The sequence below is a fragment of the Ixodes scapularis genome, unplaced genomic scaffold (assembly GCF_016920785.2).
Source record: "Ixodes scapularis isolate PalLabHiFi unplaced genomic scaffold, ASM1692078v2 PGA_scaffold2__306_contigs__length_199485367, whole genome shotgun sequence".
NCBI lineage: Eukaryota > Metazoa > Arthropoda > Arachnida > Ixodida > Ixodidae > Ixodes > Ixodes scapularis.
Window position 1 is genome coordinate 71,794,261 of NW_024609857.1, and position 24,494 is coordinate 71,818,754.

At 43.2% G+C, this 24,494-nt stretch overlaps 1 protein-coding gene across 5 annotated transcripts in view; it reads left to right on the forward strand.

Annotated features, from left to right (window-relative positions):
* LOC115325441 (decapping and exoribonuclease protein-like) overlaps window positions 1-24,494 on the forward strand; it is a 64,702-nt gene that overhangs the window by 15,062 nt on the left and 25,146 nt on the right. For 2 of the 5 annotated variants that reach the window (XR_005716355.2, XM_029986152.4), the window contains exons 2-5: window positions 8,632-8,861; window positions 12,763-12,985; window positions 14,288-14,423; window positions 15,501-15,616. Coding sequence is in view for 4 of the 5 variants with exons in the window: in XM_029986152.4 (XP_029842012.1) it covers window positions 8,632-8,861; window positions 12,763-12,985; window positions 14,288-14,423; window positions 15,501-15,616 (705 nt within the window). In the remaining variant the exon portion in view is untranslated. The remainder of the gene's footprint in view (window positions 1-8,631; window positions 8,862-12,762; window positions 12,986-14,287; window positions 14,424-15,500; window positions 15,617-24,494) is intronic. The other 3 variants (XM_029986153.3, XM_029986157.4, XM_029986156.3) reach the window with 2 other exon arrangements.

A 24,494-nucleotide genomic window follows, 5' to 3' on the forward strand; every position in this document is an offset into this window, starting at 1 on the left:
GGGGCACACCACAGTTTGATAGGAAATTTGACGACTCGCCATATGATAGGTGGACAGTGAAAGTTCTGTCGGTAATGAAAGCGCGGACAGAATTTATGACACGAGGTGGGAGGCCGAGGACCACCATTGCCTCCAACAGTGGGGCGTGAGCGATATTGTCATAGGCCTTTGATATGTCAGTAGCTACAACTGTGCGAACCAAGTGGCTATACGGTGACAGATGTACGACTTCCTTTGCAAGGCGGTCGAGGCCATCTTCCGTTCCGAGATGTTACCGGAATCCAATTTGGTTGGGGTGATAGAGACAGTGGGCCTCCAGGCACCAAGAGATACGTTTAGCCATCATCCGCTCATAGATTTTGCAGATGGTGGGAGTCAGTGATATAGGCCGCAGAGCTATGAGGCCGGTCGGTGCCTTGCCCGGTTTTGGAATCGGCACTACAATCGAGTGTTTCCATGATATGGGGAGCTCGCCGGCTTCCCAGATCTTATTGATGATAGCTACTTGCAAAACAAACGCAAACACATCGAGGTGTTTTACTTCAGACTAAAGCCCCTTCATGTTTTAAAAGTTGCGCGAGGTGCGTCGATGCACGAGGCACGTGTGACGTGCAGCCCTTGAGAAGATCATGGCAGCACAGCGCAGCGCTGAGCTAGATTTCAGACGCCATGTTCTTGCAAGAAGTGGCGCACGGCACGCGTGTCTCGAGCATTTCCACAACAATGAATGGCACCATTTTTCCCTGGATAGAGGGGCTTTACTCCACACCTCCGGGGAGCGGGTTTGCAAACCAGTATTCAGACGAAGAGCAGGCCGATATAGGACATAGGAAGTGCAAACCTGCCGCTTTATTTCTATTTTTTTTTTTTTTTTTGTAGCTTTAAATTACGCTCTAAAAATATTCTTTTTTTTTTTTTTGCAAAACAACGATTGTTTGTTAAATGTGGGTGTCCAAACGGCCGCAACGCCGCACCCTGTACTTTAGATAATTTCAAACGTGGTTGAAACTTCGAGTTCAATCGGAGATCAGAGCTTATTCTACGTTATGTAAGCCACTATAATCTACGTTTCTATTGGCTCGTGTCTCGCGCCGCCCGTTGGCCGCTTTCGGCAGCGGCGGACGCAGAGCGAAGAAGATCTAGCTCGAGATCGGCGCCGAACAGCCCGTGGCCCGAGCCCACCTCGATGGTGCTGCACAAGGAACGCTGCACGAGACACGTGCAACGTGCAGCCCTTGGGAAGGTCATGGCGGCACAGTGCAGTACTGATACCGTGTACTAGAATAGTGGCGCGCGGCACGTGCCTCGAGCGTTTCCACAACAATGAATGCCGCAACTTTTCCCAGGATAGAGGGGCTTTATGATAACGACGGCCGTCACCGTCTTTCTCCTAACAATAAAACAATACCCTCACTCCCCTTTCAAAACATATGGCTTTACCTAAACACGCGTTTAAAAACTGGACGTTATATTTTTACAATCTAATTTCAAAAGCAACCGTGATCGTGAGCAGAGAGAATCCTATCTTATTTACAAATTTAATTCAATCCGATCCGGGATTAGTAAAGATCCCGGTATAATGTCATCTATGCTTGGAATCAACCTCGATCCGCCTGTAGCTGTACAACCCTTTACAACCCTTTCATTTTCCAGTGTACCTTTCTGCATTACCTGTCGACGAGTCAACGCTTCATGACCTTCGACAGGCATTTTCCACCTGTTGCTCATGCTACATGCTTTAAAACACCAACAACGCTTCGAAGTTCATTACTTTATACCAGAGGTCGCCAGGCTGACCCGGTCTAAGAGCCGAGAACCACGAAACTTCCAAGAGCCGCGGGGGGGAGGACAAACTTTTGTCTTGAGGAATAAACCAATACTAGAGCTACTTTCAATCTATCCGAGTCAAAAGCAGTCCAACTGTACGTAATGTAGCAGTAGCAAAAGACTACCCAACCGCAACCTGCCTTTCGATTTAAAACGCGTTTTATTCCTTTTTGGGGGGAAGTGCTCGTCTGACCGGGAGGGAAAAGAGGGGGGGGGGGGGGGGGGGGGGGAGTAGAGGAGGGAGCCGCGAGCCGCAGCTTGGCCACCCCTGCTTTATACCCTTCGGCCGCCCATACTATATATATATATGTGTGTGTGTGTGTGTGTGTGTGTGTGTGTGTGTGTGTCAAAGATGCGTACTGTCGGAATTACTAATACGAAGCTGATGAAGAGCGGTCCCCGCTCGAAACGTCGTAAGAAACTTCCGATTATATAGTAACTCCGACAGTACGCATCTTTGACTTATTCACTTTTCCCGGTTCATTGTTTTATATTTACCTTACTTCATATATATATATATATATATATATCCTTCAGGCAAAAAAGGTCGAATTTTTAATTTCGTTTAAGAAACTATATGTTATGGCGTCGTCTTTAAAAACGCAGTAGCCACAAACCGCAATTTCGTCGGATTTTTTGTTCTCGACTTACGAATTTTAAAAGAGGCCGCGGCGGAAAGCAGTGTTTTTCACATCCGTCGAGGGTCGGATGATTCGCTCGATCTCCTGGCGTGGATTGTGAGTCCACATTATATTAACTTTCTGTCAAGCACTCTGTGAGTATAGGTAAAAGGCTCTAATGCCATGAATTAATTTTAAACGTTTTGCTTCTTTTCTGTAAAAATGTCAAAAACGTTCGCTCGGTTAATTGTTGACGAACTTTGACAATTATATACTTGCGATCTACTTGGGTTACATCGATATTTTTATTTCTATGGAGAGCCCAAAACACGCTCTTTATATATATCGTAAAATGACTCAGCTGTACAAAATATCCTTTGCAGGACGGTTACGTTAATGTTATGCGAAAACCAAAAAGTACCACTTTTCAAATCGATTTTCTCAAAAAACACATTTTTAATTTTTTTAATATTTTTGTTAAAATGTAGATATGATAGTTGCTGACTCAAAAAGGAAGTCCAGAAAGTGTTATTTTGTTTGTATGTTCTATGTTTCAGCCTTAATATCGGAAAAAGACGTCTTCGTTTTGCAAGACCTAAGTCAGACATGGCGACCCGTGCGTTTCTATGAATTGCGAAAAAGTTTTCTCGAATTTTTGTCTGCGTTTTGTAATCAATTAAAACGCAATTTGGGGTATCGAATAGTTATTTATGTTTTGATAAGAGAGGGAAACCACGAGAAACATATCAAATCAGCAGGCCTAACACACATTCAATAACGAAGAGGCATAGACGTTGTATTGTTTCGATTTATAAAACTTTCACTGTAAACTTGCATGACTAGCTATTAGCTGTCATAGTACTAAAACATAGAAAGTCACCACATCATCGATATATTATATACATTTTTTCTGAAACCAAACGCTAGGGTTAGTTCACCGCACATCGCACAGATCACCTTTCACTTCCGTAATGCACAAAAGTGAAGACACAGAAACGGTCCGAAACACACGGAGAGATTGTCACGGAGACGGGTAGGGAATAAAAATAAATAAATAAGAATTATATTACCCAACTCCGATCTTAACGAAAATTGCGTTAAAAAAAAAAATAAAAGATTTAGGTTCGAGTGGTGCAGGGCGATGGGTCCACGGCTGGTGGAGAGTCAGACAAAGAAGTCAACGACACGTAAAGGTAATAAAAAAATAATAAAAAAATTTAATCAAGACGGAAAAACTCAGCCACACACTGCAAGAACAAACACCAACTCCTCCGGGCATTCCCTGAACGGGACACAACCAAATGCGTGCGAACACGCTCTCTACAGCACTGTCAGGCCGCTACGCCATGACGAAATAAACCCAACAACTAAACAATGATAACAAACAGTTAGTAAGAAAACATTTTTAAAAAAAGTTCAGCAGAACCGCACCCGAGAAACAAAGTTCAGCAAGGCGAAGAAACACACGAAAAAAAAAAAAAAAAAAGTTTTAACTGACCGACGCCGAGTCCAGTCCCACGACACTGAAGCCTGGCAGGATGACGGCGTCCAGATGATGTTCGAATCTATTCTTCACTCTGTTCCGCACAGCCACGACGGCTGTGCTGAACAGTGGCTGTGCGGAACAAAGTGAAGAGTAGATTCGAGCAGCGATGCTCTAGAAGGTAACCGAGACGTAACATGCCTCGAGCTTCATATCGGAAGAGGAGCTTTCGAGGTAGTTACTGCAGTTACTCAAACTTTCTCTTTCCCCTTCCCTTTTCAAAAGAACACCTCAGCCGGCGCTAACTTTTGATCTCGGGAGAAGACCACTCTTCACAAACGGTTATAGTTGACAAGGAGGCTGACTTCGACCCAACTAGTCTCCGGACAGAATCAACACAAATATATCTACCAACACGCTCGTTTTTAATCTTAGTCTCCGGACTTTGCTGTCTCCAAAAGAGATCACCTTTCGGTGCTATCGGATCTCCGCTGAGGGAGATAGAGCACGGCAGTTTTAAGGATAGGGCGCTCGAAGCTTGGGCAAATACGCGGTATCGTTTCACGCGTGCACGAATGACTGGTTTCAAAATTTCCCCGCATCCCTAACAAAACCGGCCCATCTTCGTTCGTGCGTCTGCGGGATGTTTGTCCCGCGCCGCCGGTTTCAGCGCGCACGCGGCGTTGTTTTGGCCGACAGAACTGTTGTTGACCGTCGATATTGTAAGGCCGTGGTGTCCTCATTCTCCCAGACAACAGTTCCTTTGCTTTCGACTGACTGACTCCTCCAGGGTGGCCGTCACTATTCGCCGTGTCAACGACACATTCGTACCATTTCACTCCTCGTGACACAGGGTGCGCTGCTCGCTTTACTGTCACGGGCCGTCCTATCTAAAGCGCGATCCAAACCAACGCTTCTTTTTGCGCCTGTAGGTCGTGCGGCTGCGGATGTGACGCATTTCGTGGCGTTTTTGCTGTTTCCGGGCGCGCTCTCTGAGTCAGAACCGTGCGCTTTGCTTTGGACGGGCGAAACTTCGGGCGAGCGCGCACGCAGGCACGAGCGCACAAGCAAAGTGCAACTGCAGTGTTGCCAGACGGAGAAAAAAAAAGTCAGCAGATTGATCCCCAAAAAGTTAGTAGATTTGCACAAAAATCAGTAGATTCTACGAAATATGTGTTTTGCCATGTTTTGCTATTTCCATTAATACACACTTCGAAGAAATAGTATAAAGTGACATAGAACATAGTAATAAACACAAATAAAATTGAAAAAAAAACAAGACCAGTTCTGGAGTAATTGTTTGTGAAGGACAAATTAAAATGGCACCATAAATGTTTCTTTTTTTATTAATCATTATTGACTATTTCGAAGATTATTCTTTGAAATCGAGACTGAGCCACTTTTGGCCTCAACGGATGAGGGCGACAGTGCGCCATCCACCTGTCGCTATTATTAAAACGAAACCCAAACAAGACGTTCCGGCAAGTGCGCGCGTACATGTCCAATGTAAGTCCTCTGCCAGCTGCCATCTTTCCTTACTGGGCTGCGGAAGGTTTTTGAAGCAACGCTGTCGGCGCGGAGCACTGTTGAGGCTACGCGTCGTCTGCTACGGGCTTATTTCTTTTTTGCCTGACCCAAAGTTTGCGTTCAAACATGGAGAACTTAATTCGTTAGCTTTTTAAGCCACCGAGGAATAAAATTATATAATTTTCTTGCCACAACCTGCCAAATAAAAGTAAATAAGTGAAATTTGGATGTTGATCCCATGCATTCCGCCGGGCGAATGAATGAAAATGGCGGCCCTCTCCGCTCAACTCGAAGCAGCCAGAGTTCAGGCGCATGCGCTCACACCTCTCGCTCTGCGCCGCGGGCTGATTGGCTCACTCGGGGGAGGGACATTACGGCGAGATCATAGACTGGACAAACTCTCTCCATATATGGCTCTGGCCCAGATGTCACCGTCGAATCTGCCGAATCTGCTGAACCTGCTCTGGGTAAATAGATATATGAATATACGGCTACATTACTCGAATAGGACGGGCTTCTGGGCCATGTAGCCAGTGCTTCTTTTTTAATTCTGGGACAATATGAGTTTCCTTTGATGACCGACACTGGCAACTGAAGGGGCCAAATAATAAAATTTTAATATCGTTACTAAAAAAAAGTCAGTAGATTTTCTTGTTTTTCAGTGAATCAGTAGACCCGGAACGAAATCAGTATATCTACTGATAAATCAGTAGACCTGGCAACACTGTGCAACTGCGACAGACTGGCCGGCCAGACGGCGAGAGAAAGAGAGAGAGAGAGATCGCGTTGTCATGTTGGAAGAGAATAAAAGGGGGGGTGGGGGAGGAGAGGGCAGCCAGACGGCGAGAAACGCGGAGCCGGAACTAGCTTGCCCTCCACCGATTGGCCGGGACACAGGAGCGCCCTACTACGTCACCGCGCGTTTTTGTGCGCGTTGAGACGAAGTTGAAATTATCCAACTTTCTTGTGCGCGCCCGGAAGGAGCGAAGAAGCGGCGCGACGTCACAAAAATACGTCACATCCGCAGCCGCACGACCTACAGGCGCAAAAAGAAGCGTTGGTTTGGATCGCGCTTTACACAACCAGCGCAAAAGGTCGTGGTCATCTGTTGGTTCCGAAAGGGCGGGACGTTCAAATTGTAGTCCAATGAAGGCCCCGAATCAATACGACGTGTGCCGATTTCTACACATTAAATATTTATGATGCCTGCTGGACCGTTAAGAAGTGTTGCTTTCTCTTTTGAAATCCTCCGATGTAGCTTGTCGCCCATCATAAAATTTAAATGATCAATAAATATAACAGGGTGGAACTACTGTATTTCATTTGTATGTGGGAACGTTGAAGAAAGGTAAAAAATATTTCCAAGTTTGTGAGGACGCGTAATTCGCAAGTCCGTTTCGAGCCTTAAAAACACGTTTTTGCACGATATTGATGCTTAAATATAGAACATACAAACAAAATACACACTTTCTCGACTTGCTTTTCGAGTAGACAACTATCATATCTGCATTTGAACAAAAAATAAAAAAAATAAAAAAATGGGTTTTTTGAGAAAATCGATTTCAAATTTGGTACTTTTTGGTTTTCGCATAACATTAACGTAAACGTGCCGCCAATGGAATTTCATGCAGCTAAGTGGTTTTATAATATATATAAAGAGCGTGTTTTGGGCTTTCCATAGACATAAAAGTTATTGACGTAACCTAAGTAAATCGCCAGTATTTAATTGCCAAAGTTCGTCAACAATTAACCAAGGGGGCGTTTCTGACATTTTTACAGAAAAAAAAAAAAAAAGAAAAGCGCCTAAAATTATTTTATGGTACTAGAGCCTTTTACCTGTGCTCACTGAGTGCTTGAGAAAAGTTAATGTAATGTGGACTGAAAATCCACGCCGGGAGATCGAGCGAAACATCCGACCCACGACGGATATGAAGAGCACTGCTTTCCGCCCGCGACCTTCTTTAAAATGCGTAAGTCGAGAACGAAAAATCCGACGAACTTGCGGTTTGTGGCTACTGCATTTTTAGAGACGACGCCACAACATATATTTTTTTCAACGAAATTAAAAATAAAATCCGTGAAAGTTATACTCATGTCGTTTGTGGAGTTGAGTTATACGGCCACTGGGACATATTATAGGGGGCTAATTGTGACGATCAGTCGGCTTATTAAATAAAATTCGTTAATTAACTTTTTAATTCATGAAAATAGACATATAGTTTCAATTAGAAACTTGTTCAGCGTCATCGAAAACCCCAAAATCAGTCATTTTCAGGAAGACTTTGAGCGCGTGAGAAGCGTAGTAGTGCACTAAAGTTACCACTCGTGGAGCAGGTACAAGGTTGGAGCTAGATAAGAGACGGAAAAATCGCTCGGGCGCCTTATCGCAACCTCTAGCTTTGTACCTGCTCCACGAGCGGTAACTTCAGTGCACTAATACGCTTCTCACGCACTCAAAGTCTTTCTGAAATAGATGGATTTAATGGTTTTCAATGACGCTGAGCAAGTTTCTAATTGGAACCATATGTATATTTTAATTAAAAAGTTAATTTACGAATTTTAATTGATTAGCCGACCGATTGTTACGATTAGCCTCCTATTATATGTCCCCCTGGCCGCATAACTTACCTCCACAAGCGGCATAAGTGTAACTTTCACGGCTTTTTTTAAACCCAAATCTGTTAAGCTTAGAAAAACACCTTATATATATATAAATGTTTGTGAAAATCGACCACGCATTTTCTCCCATGAAGCCGATTTTTCAAGAAATACAAAACTCAAAATATTATTAAAATAAAAAAGGGCCACAACATGCAAAGCTAACACTCTCTATCTGCACATCTTAAATTGTTTTAAACATGTCGGTCCAACCCTAAGCTCTGCTCATTAGTACCACCAAATCATGTACGGCCGAAAACGCTCTTTTTGACATGTTCCCACCGAGCTAAATTTCTAGTTTAATCATACTTTGTTTATACCAAGATAAATACCATTTTCTTCTCTCTGCCGTTGTGTATTTAAAATATTTTCAGGGAGCGAAAAAGCATTATAGCACTGATTAAAACTCCGGCTTTTATCGCCATTTTTATGGCTGCCATGGGGTCTCAGCCCTATTGGAGCAGTTCTCTGCTGACACGGCTGTCGTACATGGATGTTTCTGCCCACTGCTTGCAGGGAGAGTCTGGGTGTAGACTTTGTCTGCAAGCGAGGCCTACTCTCTCGGTTGGCTCGCACACCGTACAAGACCTACGACAAATGGCTGTTTTCTGCCACGCTCTTCAGGGGCACCATCTACTTGTGCGAGGTCACGAGCGAATCTCGAGCAGCTTGGGAGACTGAGAATTCCGAGGCCGTACGGCAGGCGGAGTTTTGGGGCCACAAGTTCAAGAAGTTGATGGCGTCCGGTGGGTGCTGCCCTTTGCTTTTCTGGACTCCGTGCGTGTTTTGGAAAACGAACTTCTACCGCGTCGAATACGCGTACGCACAAGCAGACTTGTACACGTTACTGAAATATAGTAAAGAATTACATTTACAATTACTCAAGGCTAAATTGTAATTTATTACAATCACAATTACTCTTCAATAAAAGTAAGTGACCGTTACCTCAAAAAGTAATCCGTTACTTTCGTGGCGTTACTTCCAACATTATTGCCCTCAAGTAAGAAACGAAGGGAAGAGGGTTATTCAAGTTATTCTTGTTGCAACCTGTTCAATTTAATGACCTTGAGTATTTTGAGCAACAGCTGACTCTCGAAAGTATTTTCAGACATTTTGCGTTATTTATTACTCAATGTGTCGACCGCTACGCTACAAACCCTTTGAACTGAAGCACTGCAAGGGAGTGCGGTATTGTGCCTCACGAATGCTTTATACTCTGCATTGAGATTTCTCAGTGAAGCAATGGAAGTACTATTTACCCCGAAAATAGAGCAAAGCTTCCTTGTTGCAGCCGTTGCCTGATATTCGAAAGTTTTAGTAGATCGTTCCAGTACCTCCTATACCCTCTGATAACGATATGATGAGTGCGCAAAGGCGGCGGCGGAGTATCGGATATCGTTATCGAACTCATTGGGACAATCTACTAAAAATTTCCATTGTCGAAATCGCGAAGCTGTACAAGTCATCATACATCTCGCCAATACTAAAATAAGAATTATGTCCATCTTACTATACCGGCATATATTGCCAGACAATAGCAAAACATAGTTGTAACAGTAAAGTGATAATTCAATAATATATAAGGTTTGGTTCGATATTCTTCTTCCTTTGGTTCTGAACAGGTCGAGCGTCGGTTGAGACGTTGGTGAATAAAAAAAAAAAAAAACTTTCCAGGAAATAAATATAAGTAATAAAAAAAGACTCATAACAGCAATTAGGACGGCGGTTAAAACAGGTAATTGTAAACGCACGTTTGCCGTGTGTACCTTTCTTGGTGCCGTTCAAAAACGCATGGAGCACGGACCGACTGCAGTTTACTCCGGTGTTCTCCAGATAGACGTGCGCTGACGCCACGGGCAGCGAAGGGCAGAGTACTAAGTAATCCGCGCTATGGCCACACTCACGAGTTTCACTCTCTCCTCAATCCAGAATATCAAGTCTACGTCAGCCACCATTATGTTTTATTTGTAAAAATATCTGCTTCAGGTAAGCTGCGTCCTGCTGGGGTCAGTACAGGAAGATGAAGAAAGGAAGACTATTACCATTTTTGAAGTGCTCGCAAAAAGCTGACTCACAAAAAGGGTGACTGAGATGCAGATAACCTGGCTGGAATTCATAAATAAGGTGGGCTAACCCTAGAAGTTGGACCACGAAAAAGTAACTAGCTTTTAAAACAGGGTCGAATAATGTGAAAGAAACAGAAAAAAAACATCCTGTTTTGTAAGAGAAGATGATAAGTGTTTATAATGCAATTAAATGCAAAGGTGCAAGCGAGCCGCAGCGAACGAGCATGCATGCTTGTGGCAATAACACCTTCGCATATTATCACATCTCTTTTAGTGTATTTTAGGGTAGACGGAGCGTTGTCTCGTGTTGTGACATTATGAAAAGGGTCGTCGTCACTATAACCGAAAAGGACATTGTTAATTATTGTCTGTGCACTTACCGCCTCGAGCTTTTCGACGAGGCATACAATCACTTGGTGCCCTCTCCCCCCCCCCCCCCCCCCCCCCCCCCGTCGATTGCAAAAAAAAAAAAAAGGATTAAAAAGGCGGATACAACTTGCCCCCCTTTCCCCCCCCCCCTCTTTTGTTTTTCTTTTTGTAAAAATGTTCATTTGGATTTTTTGGCATTGTTGTTAGGGTCTAAAAAATATATAATGAGAGGCTTGGTGTTGCAAAAAAAAAGGCTTTGCGGAACTGAACAGTGCCAAGCCTACCTTTGCGCTGGTCAATTCGCGCGATAGTGTGACGCGCTCAACTTGACCCCCCCCCCCCCCCAAAAAAAAAAAAAAAAAAATTTAGAAAGGGAGGGGGAGGGGGGGGGGTTGGTTCTGAAAAAAAAAATTTAACGGATTGCAAGGAATCCGTTACGCAAAAAATGTAAGGGAATTACTTTAAAATTACTCTAGAAAATATGTAATTAATCCGTTACTAAATTACTGATAATTGTAAAGGCTTACAATTAATTTTGTTACTTGTAACGGATTACGTACAAGTCTGCGCACAAGCCTGTCGTCCCAAACATTAAATATACCCTTGTTTTATCGATGTTCATATATGTCAATGATAGAAACAGCTATTGCAATTAACGAGAAAATACTAAACGCTGAACAAACAAGAACAAGGTATATTGCCCTAAAATGTTGAATTCTCTAGCGCCAATGAGTATGAATTGCCGTAGCAGTGTTCCATTGCAATATGATGGCACAGTCACATTCATCTCTGCCCATTTATATTTAAATGAACATCGTGCGGTCGGTCACGTGTAGCTCTTGCGTGGTCCACGTTAAAGACCTCAGGCTAGCGGTTTGAACTAACTTTCTCATGTACAGGTGAGGCAATTGACACCCATTGAGGCTGTCTAAATTCTGGCTCTATAAACACACACAGCAATATTATTATAATTTAAAGTCGCATTCATCGTGTTGTCCCAACATGTAATATTCATTCCCAAAAACTCAGCTTTTAATAGGAAATAAAAGGCACGCAATAAATAAATACTGGAAGCATTGATACTCTTTACGACACAGCTCTGTGAGATCCAAATTTCGGGATCTGTAATATAGAAACTTCGTGTGCTGGGTTGAATTTGTTGAGAAGCACAGGCGAAGGACACTTGCCTTGTTTTATATCGTACTCGTAGCCTCCGTACCCCCTCAAAAAAGCGAGCTTGACCAGGCAGCTGCGGCTTGGGTTTAATTTGAAATAAAATGATTAAAACGTTTTCATTTTCAATATTTCTTTTGAGGAGCATGGTGGCGCTAGGAGCACGAAAAATTCTACGGCTTTGGCAAATTGAATGAACAAGATCATGCGAGATGTTCACTCGGCAACGAAACGCCCAACTAAAATCGGTTTGAGCAGGTGGTTTTTAGCCTACCCCATACTAATTGCCTATTGCGTACAGGCACGCTGCCAGGATTTTGTTTTCCGGGGGGGGGGGGGGGGGGGGGGGGGGCGCCCATGACAAAATGCTGTATGACGGGGAGCTGGGAGAGCAGGACCCAGCAAAATGGAAGATTTCGGGGGAGGGGGGGAGGGGGGGGGGCGGGCCCCATGAGCCGCCCCCCTGGCTACGTGCCTGATTGCGTACGTAAGAGCCAGCAACGCTGTACTAAAACTTTTCTATTTTTGAGTAGCGGAAAGTAGCTGGTGACGTGTTCCAGCTTTCGTTTGCCGGTACGGGCACGCGCAGCGATCGGACGGAGGAGGGGGAGGGCACTTCTCGCTCCTCGCGAACCCTACAAAAGGAGCAGTCGCTTTTGTTCTTTTGTCCTCCTGCAAAATTAGTTTGCCCGTCAACATTCCCACAAAAGGGGCGTTTTCCCTTCTCGTTTTTGTGACTTTTACAGTTCTGCGCTAACTGACAACAGTTATTAGAGGACAGCGTAACGAAAAAAAAAAAAAAAAGAAGACAAACCCCTCGATGCATAGTGTATTTTTTTTGTAATAAAAAATTCTTTCTTTAGTCTTTATTTATTTAGCTCTTGAGAGCCGCGGCACCGCGGAAAGGCAGCAGCCCGTACCATGGAGGCCCGCAGTGCCGCGTCTAGTGAACATAATAATGTGATGATTATATACATGCATGAAAAGCATTGCATATATTTCTTTTTGAAGACAAGTAACATGGTGATGTCAATGACAGCTCAGCCTGGGATGTCCCCCGACATGGACGCCCCCCTGATCTGCTTCGACCAGTTCTACGTCGTGCTGAAAGGGAGGCTGGAGTCCCACTCGCTGCTTTTCACCACCGAAGTGGACGCCATCGACAGCGATGTGCCGCACGATCCCGGGTCCACGGCTGCTTACGTCAAGCTCAGGAGTACCAGATACACGAATTGTATGAGCCAAGTGCTCAAGTTCCACAGGTATCCACCACCTTTTCCTTCGACGCGTGGAATCGAGCTCGTGTTGGGTGTTCGAAGTCCCACTTCAACGTGGATTACACCACGAAGAGTACAAGCGACAGTTCGTCGCATCTTGTCGCGCATCTGCTCTACGAGCGCTGGTGCAGCGGGAGCACCAGGCACAGCTACCCGCTCGTGCTTCTAGGCCTACGTGTTAATCTGGATGTACAGTTTAGTGAACACCACCTATAAGAATCAAGGCCTGCAAACATTCTCCTCATTCTCCATGAATCCAAATACTTTACTAAGGGCAACAACGTTACTGGGGGAATAGGCAAAAATTACATCTCCCTCCGAAGAAGTACAATAGCGTCGGCATGGACAGGTTTCGCGTAATTCAAACGACAGGTTTTGCGAAATTGAAACGGCTCCATCCGCTGCAGCGTTGGTGTTTTCCCCTTTGGATTGGGAGTGGTGGCGAGCGCCATCTATCGTCGTGTACCTGGCAGTTCAAAGCCCTTAGGTACAGCCGACACTACGAGCTAATGGACCAATCAGACAGCGTCAAAAGCGCCCCATCATTGTGTTCGTCATGTTTTTCTTTACGTGTTCTATCATCGCTGAACCAATCGCAAAAAAAAAAAAAAAAGAGGCCCGATAACTGTCGCTTTTGACGCTGCTTTATTGATCCCATTCGTTCGTTGCGTCGGATGCATCTGGACTTAAGCTGAAGCAAAGTATAGGATTTCTTCGGTGTCCAGTGTACGCGCCACAATCCGTTCGGTCGATCTGTAACAGCTTGTTTTACAAACGTAAAGTGGAACGATTTTTTTTTTAATTAAATGAAAGGAAGCATATCTTTGTACACGCTCGCCGTAGAAATAGAGTGAGGCGTTGCAGCCCGGCCTCAATATCAAATGCTGGATTTCGGATATGTTTTTGTCCCAATTCGGTAAGAAATAACAGTTTTTCTCCGGTTTTCCGTTCGGTTCGGTTCGATTCGACATCCCGCTTTAAAGGCACCTAGTTTGATAACCATTAGGATATATATTCAAATGGGTGATGCACAGCATTAGAAAATTGCGTTCCTTGATAGATATTTAAAGAATGAAAATCTCTTCTCCGAGAAAAAAAGCGGCAGTGCCTTTGTGACGTGCAAAAAGAAGATGGCTAGCCCTATACATCCATCACAAAACTCAAAGGTGACAGACGAGAAAAAAATCCTATTCGGAAATTTTTCAAAAGCAATTGTAAAACCCCTGCCAAGAATATTTTTTTTATTTTGTATAGCGTGTCAGTTTTGTGTTTTTTATCTTCCACCAGGAATAAGCTTCTGACTTATTGGAGCCAGTGCTTTCTAGAAGGCTTTCCCAGAGTCCTGATCGGCTTTCGAACTATGGACGACGAGGTGCGGTCCATCAAGAGCTACAGCGTCGAAGAGATGCAAGACCTCGGAAAGGTGGGATCGCTGGACGTTCCTGTTTTTGCGCATATTTAGTGAGACTTCCGTGCGATACAAATACGTCAAGAGGAATCGCGTGGTCGCGCGCCGTGAAACCACGTGATCATACCAAGTGACGTCAGCAAGTCACGTAGCATCTTGACGTTACATGGTTAAAGGAAAAAGGTCTAACGAGACCACGTTGTCTAGTTTGACCTGAGGTTACATCTCTTTAAAACCAAACCTACCCCCCCCCTCTCATAAAAAAAAAAAAAAGAAAGAAATTGAAGCAAACAAAGAAAGACGCTTCATATTTCAAACATTCGGTTATATTTATCATCGAGAAATGAGACCGAAGGAACCACCCAATATGACTGCGGCTACCGAAAGCTATTGTTTTCTTATTCTGAGAATATCACTATGATATTTTGTATCAAAGATACCTATAACACAGTTGGAACTTCAAAGGGACGAATAGCACTTGGCACACTGAGTAGTTCTTTGACGCTGAAGTTAGCAGATCAATATTGGTCTTATAATGGTCCCATATTTGGTAAATAGTGTCAGCAATATTGGATGATATTGGAAAGTGCAACGCGGCGCTGACCAATATTGGTGCACATTGTCTACCCAATATTTGATAGACAAACTTCCCTAATGTTGACAAATATTATTGAACACTTTCTAGCCAGTATTGGCTACGCGAATGTTTTCAACATTAACCAATATTGGTTCACATTTTGTAACCAATGTTGGCTACACCCACGTCTCCAATATTCTGCATACTTACTCTAACCACTATTGGCCACACCGCCTTCCCCAATATTTCCCTATATTGTTTCAACTCTTCTGGCCTATATTGGAAGCATGAGCTTCCCCAATACTTTCCTATATTGATCACGTTCTCCTAGCCAATATTGGGCATTCACCATTGCCTCATAGCAACCAATTTTGGGTAATTATTTTTACCATGCTGCCACCAATAACAGTTCTGGTTGATTTATATAGATATAACACATTTTATATATTGTTCTATTATTTAGAAACACAGAAGGCCAGACAGGCAGGCTCTTTTCCCTTCGACACTTGGCGCAGGGCTTTGACCCTGCTCTGCTTGGCCTTGTACTTGCCCCACTGAACCCTGGGCCTGCCCAGCTCGGGTGCTGCCTAGGTTACGCCTGCCACCCTCCCGGTCCGCGGCACAAAGACAAGTAATTCTCATTGGCCTTCTTGATGTCCACGGTGTCGATGCTCTGTACTTCACCCTTGATGGCGGCTGAAAGAAGAAGCATGATATTCGACCCCTTACATTAATGTTATAATGAATAGAACACAAATTATACTTGCACTGTATGCAAACTAGCGGTCAAGTGATAACAAATGAGCAAGATTCCAAACAAAGTACTACATAAAACCAGGTCTGTTAAAAAGAATCTAACGTATTAGTAGAGATAGTTATTTTCTATACGACACTGGCAGTGGCGTACCAACTTGTTTTTGAGGGGGGGGGGGGGGCAAACCAACCCCCCCCCCCCCCCGCCCGCTCCGGGTCGCATAGTTGTACTAGCGATGGGCCGAACTTTTGCCGAATCTTGGGATTCGGCGGAGAGAACTTTTGCCGCACTTTCCTAAAGATTCGGCAAAAATACACTGTTCATCATCATTTATTTTCCTTGAGAGCCCGTGGGGCATTATACAAGAGAATGGCAATAGAACAAAAACAAATAGAACAGTAAACACAATTATAACACTGTAAGCTAGCTAGGTAGGTTAGATAAAGAGAGGGGAATGGCTTCAACAAAGTTAGTTGTATCACTAATAGAAACGATGTTATGAGGTAGTGAATTCCAATTCTCGACGACCAATGGTAGTGTGGAAGTCTGGTGAGAAACAGTTGATAATCGAATTGGACGTAATTTACATAGGTTATCTAGACGCGGGAAAATACGATGGGGAGGTGATAGCAATGATTCTTTGAGGTGGCTATTGTGATAAAAAATTCGATGGAGGAGAGAAAGGCGTGATACTCGGCAGCGAAGGGAAAGTGAATGAAGGTTAGCTGATTGGCGTAATCCTGATATGCTGGTATATGGTGAGTAGTTGTTATAAAAAAAAAACAAGAGTAGTATACGCTAGTCGTTATATTACTCCTATAAGCAAGAGCAAGTTTGAGGTTAGAGCGCCAATATCCGGGATAACGTTTAGTATCAGAAATAACAGAAGTTATGTGCGTAGTCCATGATAAGTCACAGGTGTTTATTGGCTAAAACAACCATACGACCGAGAGCCTGAGGCAATCAAAAGGCAGAAGCCCGTGCATACGTATGCTGATTTCCTCCTCGGCCATACGTTAACAGATGACATGGAGATGTTGGAATGTAATTTACAAAAGGGTGAGAATACTTAGTCTAATGAAGAGAGCAGGTGTCATGGTGATTCCGCACCAGATCTTTAAATTCGTCTACGCTTGGGGCCTGGCGAGCAGCATCTGGTAAGTGATTCCACAGGGTAGGCGCTTGGACAAAGAGGGAGGTAGAGGCACAAATGGTGCGGGCAAAGCGCTGTTCAAGTTTCGAGGGGTCTCGCCTAGACCTCCTCAAGTAACCATCGGGGATGGGAGAGACACCATGTAGGTACCTGTAGAGGAGGACCCGTCTGAAGAACAGTCGACGTTTATCAAGTCTGGACCAACGGAGGGATTGCAGCCGCCTTTCATAGGGTAGCTTGCTTGCTCTCTTGTCCTGCAAGTAAAGTGCTGTCTTTGTGGCCTTTCTTTGCGTCGACTCTAGTCTCCTCTGTAGGTCAACCTGGCGGGGGCTCCAGACAGAGGTGAGATGAACACCCAGATATTTATATGATGGGCAAGCTATTACTTGAGTGTTAGTGAGGTAATTCAAAATTGGTGTGGCACGCGAAATGCGGGAAAATGATAGGTATCTACATTTATTGAAGTTTAACGTCATCTGCCATTTTTCACACGAATGAATTACAGGCACAAGGTCTTCCTGGGGAGCATGATAATCATGGTATAAAAGAATGAATCAGTAAATGACACAATCGTCAGCGACCAGGCACACAGAAGAACCTATATTAAGGTGGAGATCCTTACTATATCTTGGGAACAGAAGGGGGCCAAGTATGGTTCCCTGGGGGATACGTGACGTTACGGTAGGGGTGGGAGATTTTACGTTGTTAACGGAGGAATATTGCTTACGGCTAATTAGAAATTCAGAAATCCACTTAGCAACAGAAGGATGAATATTAATATCGTTAAGCTTTGTTAAAAAACGTTGGTGAGGTGCTTTGTCGAATGCTTTGGAGAAGTCAATGAAAATGGCGTCGGTCTGAATATTCAAATCGAAGCTTGAATAAATATCACTAAGGAAGGCGGTTAGCTGGGTTTCAGAAGTGTAAGATTTACGAAGTCCGTGCTGGATGTTCAAAAAGAAGGTTATGAGAGTCAAGAAAGTTTATTATATTTGAGTAAAGTATATGCTCCATGAGCTTAGATGGAACACTGCTGAGAGAGATGGGACGGTAATTACTTATTAGTTGGCGATCACCAGTTTTGTGAACAGGTATTACATTAGTTATTTTCCAGACTTAACTTTGATATTTATGGCTTATGTCTTTTTTCTTAACTTAAATACAACATGTAGTGCCTATTGACACAGTTATTACTAAATGAGGTGAAATTCTGCAAGATAATTGTATCGGTGTCTTTTTGTGTGTTTACTTGCAATTTTCGTGTCTGGTTCCAGAAAGTGGCATGACAACGAGGTTGGGTAGTAGCCGGCGCAGTCATGAATCACGCTACCAGAGTTTTGATTTTGAGACTTCATCAGCGCGCGCCTACAAGTGTGTTTACGTTGTTAAAATAAGGGCAATCACTGCGTTCTTACTTTCTCTGGGAGTCGCCGTTTCGTGCGCGAAAACGAATGCAACGGTTGCTAGCCTTCACCAAAAGAGATAACGATATTGTAAATATGCATGCTTTTCGATTTGAGTCACTTGACGTCAGGTTTGCATGAAAGTGTGCGTTCCATATTCGCAACGTGGCGTTTTTTAACGTTTAAAATTCCGGTTTCTGGCGTTAGGACACACACGGTCGTTTAGGAAGGTGGGGAGAATTAGGAATGTTGGATGTGCAACGTCGAACATGATAGATAATTCTGTGTTTAGTTTTATGCAGATAGATGATTTCGCGAAATAACGCGAACTATAATGCAATATTATTCTGCTTTGGCACAAACTACTTGTGAGCCGAAAATAGCATTGTTATAGTAGTAGTAGTAGTAATATTAATAATAATAATAATAATCAATCAATCAATCAATCAATGTTTTTATTCGTGCCCAGGAACAACCTTGCGGTCTTGGTACAGGTGCACTGTGTTAACATGTAAGGCAGAACAGCGCATAAAGCAATAGTACGGACAACACACACAACGGACAAGTTCTAGAAAAATACACTTAAAAATTATAAAAAGTAAACACAAAGTCATAACACACGATAAGCTTAATGGTACTACCGCCACCACCAATTGCAAGAAAGAAAGAAAAAGAAATGCATTCAAAGTGGGGAATTTCGGCGTGAACGCCGCAAGTTAGTGCGTACAGTTCAAATTTAAGTGATGGACTTTAACGTTTTTACAAACTGCAGCGTGTTATTGTTAAATATGTCAAGTGTTTCAGAAAAAGAAGAATTATAAGTATGCCCAAGTCTGGACGCAGGATCGTGGAGGTTGAATAGACGCCTGTTGCAGAAGGACGCATTTTGCCTTGTTGTTTTTAGAGGAATTTTTAAGAGAACTCTTGACGTCAATACCGTGCAATCAGTGACGGCGTGGACAAGTTTGTATAAAAATAAGATATCGGCAAGTTCTCTCCTACGAAGCAGGGTAGGTAGTGCCACGCTACGTTGAACAGGGACAGGGACATCAGTAGTGGTGGGCACAATACGCGCTGAGCAACGATGTCTATAGATGGAAAGAAACTTGTTCTGAACCCGTTCTATTTTCGAGGAATTTGTGGCACAAATTCCATTCCATACAACAGAAGCGTATTCAAGCTGTGGTCGACACAATGCACTGTAGAGTATAAGAAACGTGCAGGGGTTAATAAACTCTTTAGTGATGCGGCACGCACTCCCGAGCGTGCGTAGAGCTGCGTTCACGATGTGATCAACATGACTGGAGAAGTGTAAGGTGCTGTCAAACACCACGCCAAGATCTTTGATTCTGTTCATACGTTCCAAAAGGTCTGTCTGAATAACATATGGGAATACAATGTTATGTGTCTTACGAGTGTACGACACGACTTTCGTTTTAGAGCTATTTATCTTCAGGTCATTCTCCCGGCACCATTCTTCAAACGCATCAACATCTCTCTGTAGCAAAACACAGTCTCGGTCTTCTCGTACCTCCATAAATATCTTAATATCATCTGCGTACTGAAGAAATGAAGAGTGACGAATCACAATCGAAACATCATTAACAAAAACTGAAAACAGAAGAGGTCTGAGAACGGAGCCCTGAGGCACACCCGTTGTCGCCTCATAAGTAGCAGAAGAATTATTATTCGAGCTAACAAAGCACTTCTGGTCACGCAAATAACTTTCGAGCAATGAAAGCAATGAGTTGTGAATATCTAGCTTTGACAGTTTAGCCAGTAACATCTCATGATTAAGAATGTCAAACGCTTTACTTAAGTCAAAGTAAATCACATCAAGCTGGCCTCTGTTAGCGACGGCGTGAGCAGCGGTTGACATAAAACAGGCGAGATTAGTTGTGGTCGAGCGACCCGCCATAAATCCATGTTGGTTAGGGATGAGATAACGCTTGAGATTGAATGACAATATTTTGTGTAGTGCCACTTCGAGGAGCTTCGAAAATGTGCAAAGAAGAGATATAGGTTTGTAATTCGACACATTTGTTTTTGGACCGGACTTATGCACAGGTACAACAAGTGCCGTTTTCCACATGGCGGGAAAGACCTCATTCTTTATGCAGTTGTTAAAAATCTGTACTAGAACAGGAATAAATATGGCACTGTATGCCTTCAAGAGGAGTGACGGAATACCATCATGGCCAGAAGACAATGATGGTTTCATTTTTTTTACACACTCATGCAGTAGCTCCTCGTCAAAGAGTGCAATACAGGATGCATTCCCAGAGACAGCTGGCGCGGCAGTAGCTGAAGGGGTTGGATGATGCTTAAAAACAGACTGGAAGTGGCGTGCAAAAATTTCACAAACATCTGTCGTCGAGTTTCCCTGTGAGTCCAGCAGGGTGATCTCTCCTCTACCTTTTGTCTGGGACCGAGAGCGAACATACTTCCAGAATTCTTTGGGATTTTTAGTTAGCTGCAATAATAATAATAATAATAATAATAATAATAATAAATCTTTATTCTCAAATTGCCCAGTACCAAGTTCAGTTTCGGGCCCGATCAAAGCCATCAGGGGCTTGTAGGATCAGACCCAGCAGTTTAATTGACAAAAGTATCACAGGCACGGCGACGACGAACACACAACCAACACACGGATAATAGGCTAATCCTCACAGGGCCCAGGAGTCACACAGGCACGACGAGGACGAGAACACAACACACACTCAGTTGGATCAACATTGTAGATCCTTCGAGTCGCACAGGCACGACAACGACGAGCACACGCCAACAATCACTCAGTTGGTAGAACCACGGAGGGCCTTGGAGAGCAGTGCGAGGTCACGTGGCACGATAAGTCGTAGAATGAGGTGGAAGAGAAAAAGGAAACAAAGCAAACGCAGACGAGCACACATGCGGCATCTTGGGCGACTGAATTCGGTATGATCGTAAATGTAAAAAAAAAAAGACAAATTTAAGCATAATTGAACACTTGATGCTGCAGGGAGGACACCGAAAGGTAGGGCGGGTAGCATAAGCAGAAGATGCAGGTCGCTAATGTAGAAAGCAGGAGCATTCGCTCAAAGGCACAATCACATACCTAAAAAAACCATTGCCCAGGTTACTGTCTCGTAATGTCAGAAAATACATTTTGCAGCTTCCTTTTCAATTGCTTGTTAGAGGTGATGGAACTGAGCGAGTGCGAGAAGTCATTAAAAAGGCTAGGTACATAATGTTTGCGCAGACTCTCATTATATCAAGTCCGTACCGAAGGAATTTGATAAGGCACAAAACATCGGAGTTCACGACATGGATTGGATGGAATTTTGAACTCGCTTTCCCAAAAGTGCCGCCTGATAACTGTTTGAACAAAGAGCGAGTAAAAGGATGGCAACTGAAGAGACTCAAAAAGATTATCAGTACTAGAGTATTCCGTGTGATAGGCAACGCTTTTGAGAATACCCTTTAAAATCCGATCGATTCTTGAATGCCATTGGAGGGAGCAATTAAAAAATACGGTGATGCCGTACCTCAGTACGCTGTACGCTAAGGCGTGTATTATGTTTTTTTTAATGGATAACGGTAAAATCCCTTTAATGTTGTACATGAAACAACAGACTGTTCGAAGACGTTGACATAAATGAGACATATGAGTACCCCACGCTAAATCACAATCAAAGTGAATACCTAAGTATTTCATAGAGTCAATATATTGTATTGGAGTACAATCGGTACATGTGCAGTTAGATGTATGAAGATATAAGGGGAAAGTCAAATTCACATTTTTAATGGATTACGAAAACATATCAGTTTCGTTTTTGCAGTATTAACTCGAAGCTTGTTTGTAGAGAACCAGTCCATAAGGTTAACAGCGTCCACCTGAAGCATTTCCATTGCCCGCTGGTAATCTAGGTGCCGAGAGAATAAGACGGTGTCGTCTGCATACTGATGTATGAAGCAAGTGGTAACAACAGATGAGGTGTCATTTACGTAAATGTTCAACAATAAAGGCGACAGGATAGACCCCTGTGGAACACCAAATGTTAAGCATGCCAGAGCACTACGAATGTTGTCAACACAAACAACCTGGGTACGATTTGATAAGAAGCTCTTAATCAAAGAATAAAATGGCCCCCGGAAGCCGGTTCTTTGTAACTTGCTTAAAAGAACGTCGTGATTTACGGTGTCAAAAGCTTTGGCGACATCAATGAAAAGTGCACAAGTAAACATGTTGTTTTCAAAAGAGTGGTGTAAAAAATCAGAAAATTTCTCAAGGAGACAAGAAGTACCACTTCCTGCGACAAATCCGTATTGATGGGGAGATATTATATTGTGTTTTTCTAGAAAACCAGACATAGCAAGTAATAAATGTTTTTCCAAGATTTGCGAAATGCAAGAAAGTTTTGAGATGGGTCGGTACGAGGAAACTTTATCAGGTGAACCCCCTTTAAACAGGGGAACTACTAAAGCTTGTTTTAATTCACCAGGGATATTTCCACTCTCCAGGATGCTATTAATTATTACTAGGAGAACGTCCTTTAAGGTGTCATAGTTACGACATAAATCGTTCACAGTAATACCGTCAACACCCGCAGATCTGAAGCGCTTAAATCCGAAAATATATGATCGCAGTTCAAATTCAGAAAGAAGAGGAAGAAACGCCGATTCTGAGACAGACGGAATGGCGGGTGTTGAAATCACTGCAGTAGATGAGCTAAGAGTGGAACAAGCAAAACAACTATTGAGCGCGTTGACAGTCAGATTCATATCAAATCCGAAATGTTTTCTAAGCGTCAGGGAGACATTCTTTTTTTGTAGAGCCTCTAAGCTCGTTGACTACCGACCACGTGAGTCTCGGGTTGGAACGGGCGTTCGAGATCTTATTTGCAAAATATATTCGCTTTCCAGACCGAAGGAGAGCGTTTACACGGTTTCTATAAATTTTGCATTCCAGTTTGAGAGCAGCGTTCGTAGGGGAGCGTCGGCTCCTTTTCCACAGTTTCTCTTTATGATCGATAGCATCAAGAATTTCTGAAGTCAACCAGGGAAGTTTTGGTTTGCGCTTTTTTATACGAACTACAGTTTTTGACATCATCTGAAAACGTTTTATAATTTCCATGAATTTTGGGTACAAGCTTATCGTGTCCACCGAGGACATGAATTCCGACCAGTCAAAAGCTTTGATCAGCCGATCAAACCTGTTTATATCAAGTTTCTCTACTTGACATATTGATTGAATCTCTTTATGGTGCTTGGAAAAGAAAGTATATCGACAGGTGACAAAGTAGTGATCAGCTAGCTTTTGTGAAATAACAGAGGACTGAACGGAAGCATCAGATGTTCGAACGTTGACATGGTCTAGGCATGATGAAACCAATTTCTGATTGAGCACTTCCTCTCTGGTGGAACTTTGAATGGTGGAATGTATCCCATTCTCCGAAAGTAGCGAGAGGTAGTCGCAGACGACCGGCTTGGAATTCTTGAGAGTATCAATGTTTACATCACCCACCATACATAAATGACTTTCAGTAGTTAGTGTTTTTAAGTTTTCTTTTAACTCCTCTAAAAAGGTAGTACAGTTAGAGGAGGGAGGTCTATACAGAGTTATCAGATAAATTGAATGGATTGCGTTAAACACCTTTAGAGCTATGCTTTCTGACGACGTGAACGGCATTTCTACTTCTTTGACTGTCCAAAACTCTTTCACATATATAGCTATTCCACCTCCTCGAGCATTCTGGCGGGTATAAAAATAGTTTTGAAATCCCGGTAATTTGAATAGCGAAAAATGATGTACACCCGTATTGATTTCTGTTAGCACCAAGGCATCTATCCGGTCCTGAACTTTATCAACAATAATCTTCAATTCGTTCCAGTATTTGCGAATGCTTCGAATGTTTACATGTGCAACGGTGAAGCTATCGGAGCAAGAGGCATCGAATGAGGCATTAAAAGCATGGAAATTAGTGAACTCAGAAAAACTGACTGAAGCCATTATTTAATCAGATCCAGGTCACCTCGTTGCAGAATTCTTATCGGAGGAGCTCCCTCTTCTTTTTTTGCATAAATTCGTGAGTGTTTAACCCAAACGAATTTGTAACCGCATTCTTTTCCCCGAGAACGAGCCAGCCAGAAAAGATCTCTGTTCATCGGGGAAAGATTATCGTTAAAATATACTCTTTCCGAGGAATCCTTTCCAAAG